Source organism: Propithecus coquereli, unplaced genomic scaffold, assembly GCF_000956105.1.
Source record: "Propithecus coquereli isolate 6110/MARCELLA unplaced genomic scaffold, Pcoq_1.0 Scaffold29, whole genome shotgun sequence".
NCBI classification, from domain to species: domain Eukaryota; kingdom Metazoa; phylum Chordata; class Mammalia; order Primates; family Indriidae; genus Propithecus; species Propithecus coquereli.
The window spans coordinates 1,455,301-1,461,300 of NW_012148507.1; the positions used below are offsets into that span (position 1 = coordinate 1,455,301).

Genomic DNA, 6,000 nt, shown 5'->3' on the forward strand with positions numbered 1-6,000 from the left:
TCTCAGACTGCTGCAAAAGGCCAACCTAAGAACTCTTATATATTTTTTTTTAGGCTAGACAAGTGAAGCAGTGGGAGTGGAGAAGGAACAAAGGAATCTGTAACTGACTGTGATCAATTAGTGATAAACACCACTGCACTCAGACCAGCCAGAATTAAGAACTCTTCTTTCTGTACACACACTGGATGTGTGGTTTTCATCTTTAATATAACATGTACTCACTTTTTAAAAGACCTATCCTGAATTATGGGAACCTATAAAGTGTCTTTTAATGTCAACATGAACTCGAATGAATGAAGATGAAAGCAACAGTGGCTGTAGATGTTGATTTCTGAAAGTACGTGACTACTTGACTCAAAACCAAATTTGAATCTGGTAGAGGTCTACCACACAAACTGTGAAATTAAACACTAATATGACTGTTACTAGGAAAGGGCAACTCCTTTAAATAAAAAGGTAACATACAATGTACTAGGTGGCTGGCTCTCTGCCAACTTTCCTATCAAAACAAGAATTAGGCTTGCGCTTATGTGATCTTCCAACTACTCTTTTATGAAGAATGACGACCGAGTCAGTTGGTTGATTTTGTTGAAGAGTTCCAGTCCTGAGGGATTCACTCGTTCTCACTTAATGTCATATATGTGTAAGGTGCCTAGATGGGGTCAGAATATAGGGATCTATAGTCTGTGGCTACATATAAAGACCAATGATGAAATGAGGCAATGGTGTTTTAAGAGACAGGGTCTCACTATGTTGCCCAGGCTGGACTCAAAACTCTTGGGCTCAAGCGATCCTCCTACCTCAGCCTCCCTAGTAGCTGAGACTACAGGTACATGCCACTGTGCCCAGCTTGGGACAATGATTCCTAAGCCTCTGCTGGCTATGCTAGGACTGTTTTTATTAAATATTCTCACATTTAAAAAAAGCGACCCAAATATATTTTCTTGAAAGAAATGTTTATTATCTTTATTGATGAAACAGTTTCAATCAAATCCAGAACAGGTTTTCACATTTTCAGCCTTTAGTGCAAAGGCAATATGTCATGCGGGAAATAAAATGCTTATCCAGTGGTGCTCTCCTCTGACGCATTTAAATATTAGGATGCTCAGGCAGAAAACAACTTGTGTTACAGAAATCTCATAAATCTGCTTAAAAAGGACATGATTTAAACCTCATATTAAGGTTTTTCACAACATAAATATGTTTAAACAACTTATAATTCAACTTCTTAATTTCAAAACAAAACACCCCAAGAATCAACTATTCCTTTAAATAAAAAAAATAATCAATTTATACTCTTCTTAAAAGAACTCCAACAATTTAAAATAAGTTCCAATTCAATATATATATGTACATTTATAACTTAGGTGATCTTTTGCGCTATATACTTTTATTCATGCAACAGTGACAGAGGACTGGACTTGAGGCTCTAAAGAGGCCTTTCTGAGAAAGCTGTGTAGCTCCTCACTCTGGCAAAGAACAAGGGGGTGTACATCTTGTCGATCTCAAAAGCACTGACTGCAGTCTCACCAGTTGATCTGGAAAGAAAGCACAAAATTACTAGCATGAGGAAATTTCAACTCATTTAAAATCTTTTTGTGTTTGGGAGGTCATTTGATGCTTTATTAGCCTTTTTTATTTTTAATTCATCTCGATAAATTCTATTTTTTATTTTTTTCTATTTTTTTTTTTTTTTTGCAGCCCGCCCCCTGCCCTGCGCCCATCTCGGTAAATTCTAAACAATATAGGCATATTGTAGAAAACATGAAAAATTTAGAAAAGTATAAAGTTTTGCATAATTCTACCACCCAGATAGAACCATATGAAGTACTTTACTCTAGGTTTTCTTAAGATCATACTCTTATTAGTAATTCTGCTTTTTTTCTCTCTTTTTTTATTTTATTATTATTTTTCTGAGACAGTCTCACTCTGTTTCCTGGGCTAGAGTGCCGTGGCATCAGCCTACTTCATGGCAATCTCAAACTCCTGGGCTCAAGCAATCCTCCTGCCTCAGCCTCCCAAGTAGCTGGGACTACAGGTATGTGCGCTCACTTAATTTTGTTATTTTTAGTTGCTTGGCTAACTTTTTTTTTTTCTATTATTTTTAGTAGAGACAGGATCTCGCTCTTGCTCAGGCTAGTCTCAAACCCCTGTGCTCAAGGTGATCCTCCGGCCTTGGCCTCCCAGAGTGTTAGGATTATAGGCGTGAGCCACCACACCTGGCCAGTTTTGCTTTTTTTCATTTAACATTATGGCATATGCAATTCCTCACATCATTAAATATTTTTTAGAAACCATTTTTAGTGGTGGCATAGTATTTCATTGTCTGCTTATACCATAATTTACTTAATAATCTCCCTTTCAGAGATTTAGGTTGTTTCTAATATTTTGCAATTAAAAATAATGTGATTTTGATTATGTCCTTGAAACAAGTTCCTAAGAGTAGAATTTCTAAGTCAAAGGCTGTAGACATTTTAAGGCTCTTGTTAAAATGTTATGTTTCAGAAAGAATTATATTCCTAGAATAGAATTTAATGACATAAAATATTTACAGGATCAACAGCATAACTGTAACTTTTTCTAACTATAATTTTAATAAAAACAGTGCATAATCCCTGAAGAGAAACCAAATGGAAATAAAGCAAAAAATGGTAAGACTGAATTGTGGGGGAAAAAAATGATCTGGTTTTTAAAAATTGCCTTGAATAAGTAATGCATAGATAGCTAAGTATCATCTACTCATGGAATGCTACTTTCATTTCCAAAGTGGTGCAACCAATTCACACTCCCATGGGCACTGTGTGACCATCTGGATGCTCTACGTCCTCAGCCATGCTTACTCTTTTTCGTTTTGGTCTTTTTCTTGGTTTGTAGTAGTATTATATGGTGATTTTGCTTTATAATGTAATGTTAACTCTGAGACATTCAAACATATCTGAGTTTCCTAAGCTGGATATAAAGTATACATTTATGCTATTAACCTTGGTATTTTTATTGATTCACCTACTTGTAAGTAATGTGACAAGAATGATGTATCCAGATGAGTTTGTTGAACCTCTGGTGACCACTGGAACATAGGTGTAGCCCCACATGAAAACTCTGATCTGCTTCTTGTACAGGGACACGACGAAAATATCTGTATTTGTAGTCAAGTGGTTTCTGCAAAAGAAAAGGTACATGAGCTATAATGAAACCTTATTTCACTTTTATGTAAATGTTTATAAAAAACATTATGTAAAAGCAACATTAAAAGTAACAACACTTGCACGCAGTAAAGAGTTGTATTGAATATCACGAGAATGTACATGAGTGCCTTGAAAAATGTTAAATACTCTAAAAACATCAAGTTTTTCCCCGTCATCATCTTAATCATCACAATAACCCCAACAATGACTGCATTATTTCTATTTACTAACTCAAGATATGAAGATCCAAGGACATCAAATGAGTTAACCAAAGTTACACAGTAGTTTCAGAAATGTCTCCTACCTCTAAGCCTAGTATTTCCTTCTACTAGAAAATACTTGGAATTTTTTTGAAAGACAAAGTAATAAACTGATCAAGGCTGCAGAAAAAGCACAGAGTATGACTTATCTTTCACAGTAACAGTAAAATAGTCAGTGGAAAAACAGCTGTGACAAAGTTCATTAGAATCACATTTCTGTAAATACTGCTGTTAAAACACAAAAATGTAAATGCTATGAATGGTTTCTTTATATTATATTCTGAAGAAAAAAGACACTCTACATGGGAATTGCTCAACTCTTTTTATTAGATAAAACCTAAGCAACCAGGGCCTCACAATTCCCCAATTTTGACCTCAGGAAATTCACAGTCAAAGCAACTATGTCTGCCTCTCAGATTGCTGCCCTAGCCTCCATGAGCCTACCAGAGGGAGGTGAAGCAGCCAGCAACAGGTGGCCACAGGTGATAGGACTCACAGATGAAACCCTGCCCTAACCATCTTGGTACATGATGTTAAAGAAGAGGTGGGGATTTCGTATAAGAGAACTTTCTTTCAAAAAACTATTAATTATAAAAGGTAATAGGCAAGTATTCCAACTACCTCACAACTGACTTCTTGGTTATATATTAATATTATAGTTTTCAACCAGGATTTAAAAAGTGCATATGAAGAAAGGTTGTGAAAAAAATTAGGCCCTCAATTTGTTAAGAGAATTTAAAGCACTCTAGTATGTAATGGCATCAATAATCATATTTGCCTGGCATTTTTTCTTTTGCAAGAACAGGAAGAAGGAAATTATCTTTCTTTCACTTATTTCCAATAGAAACTGAAGTTCTAAGAACATCCTTGTGGAAGAATTATCTATATGAGCTAAATTAGGAAGGAAAAAACCCCATGACTCAAAATGAGAAAAGCCAAAAATTACACTCAGGTATAATAGTTATTTCACACAAGATTGTGGCTTCACATTTTCATATGTAAAAACATTGGACCAGAAAAGGAAACCATATGAAGAAAAACAAAAGCTGATACGATAAAAAATAACCACATCTCAGAAAACTCTCCAGCTCTCTTCAGTGATATACTAGAAGTCAACATACACTTTGTACAATAATATAAGTAATGAAACATCATTCGTTTACTCTTTCTAATTAAGAATGCTTGCAGGAACAGGGTATTGAAATAAGAAGAAAACTGTTAATTCCACTTGCATACTCACTTCTTCTTTTTTCTTAGTTATTACAGCAAATACTTTGGTCTGATTGTCTGTATCTTGTGACAAGCGATAATGACCCAGTAGAATTGCATCAGTTCTAAAAGATAAAAAAAAACACTTTAAGTCTAGGAAGCAATGAATTACAACAGTGTTTACTAAACTTGCCTGAAAAGAATCAGCCAGGATGTGAGTTAGCCTTGATTTCAAGGCCCCATAAGACTTAGCCCGTGAAGTACATTCTCTAGGAAGAAGCCCAGGAATTGGTATTTTTCACAAGTGCCCCCAAATGATTGCTTTATAAATCATCTAGTATTAGTCAAAGAGGCACCAGGTTACATTAACCCACAAATAACCATATAAAATGTGGACTAGACAGAAAGCCACAGAAAAACACTACCTGGTATTCCTAGTTCTTAAGCGAGGAACAATCGACTGAGGCTCCTCAGGGGTTGTCAACATCATCACACTGCCATCAGGAAAGAATCTTATGTACCTATGTAAAAAGACAAAAAACACCAAAACACACCACGCACACGCACAAAGTATAAAACATGTCCGTATTTATCAGCACCTAAACCTATTCGCAGCTATGAAACCCAAACTGAAATACCATGAGCCAAAGAACTGATAAGACATCATTCAAACAAATGTGACTGACAACCTGTTAGTCCAGCAACAACAAACTGAAGACATTTTATCATCTTCCTTAGGGGGAACTGGTGAACTTAAGTTTCACTCACTGAGTAAAAGTTAGATCAAATGTTGCTTCGTTACAGTTCTGTGTTTTTCCTATAGCACTAATGTCAAACAAAAGTGAGATCCTAAAATAATACAGTGGTTAACATGTATCTACTTAGTTTTCAATGACAGTAATATTTGGTAAACAATAAAAATGAATAAAAGCCCAAGCTGTTTGAAAAGGCAAATGCGTATTCCCAAAAGACAAAGAGAGCTCTAAAATATAGAGGCTAGAAGGAATTATATAATTTATATTAACCAATCGGTTTTTTGAGTGCAATTCCTATGTTGTAATAATGGATAGAAACACTGAGGATCATTTTGTGATTAAATCAAAAGCAACAAAGAACAGACGTCCATATAACTAATGAACTAATTACTTGGAGAGAGAGAATTTTCCACTCACTCAGTTTACTACAGTTGTACCTGTAATATTCCACTTGGTGCCAGGCTCTATAGAAGCCATCAAGAGACTGTTCCCCTTGACGAATATATGTGGTTTTACTGATATACACTCCTATTAAGAAAAAAGATTTTTTAAAAGAACATAAAAAAACTTTAAAAATTATAATCATATAAC

The 6,000-nt window shown here is 35.1% G+C and overlaps 1 protein-coding gene across 1 annotated transcript in view; it reads right to left on the reverse strand.

The window, feature by feature from the left end:
- Positions 1 to 937: 937 nt before the first annotated feature.
- The window catches only part of FBXO9 (F-box protein 9), a gene marked incomplete at its 5' end in the record, with an annotated part of 46,012 nt that continues 40,949 nt past the window's right edge, over positions 938 to 6,000 (reverse strand). The window contains 5 exon segments of the mRNA XM_012648547.1: positions 938 to 1,538; positions 3,008 to 3,159; positions 4,686 to 4,779; positions 5,080 to 5,175; positions 5,847 to 5,976. Coding sequence (XP_012504001.1) covers positions 1,430 to 1,538; positions 3,008 to 3,159; positions 4,686 to 4,779; positions 5,080 to 5,175; positions 5,847 to 5,976 — 581 coding nt within the window.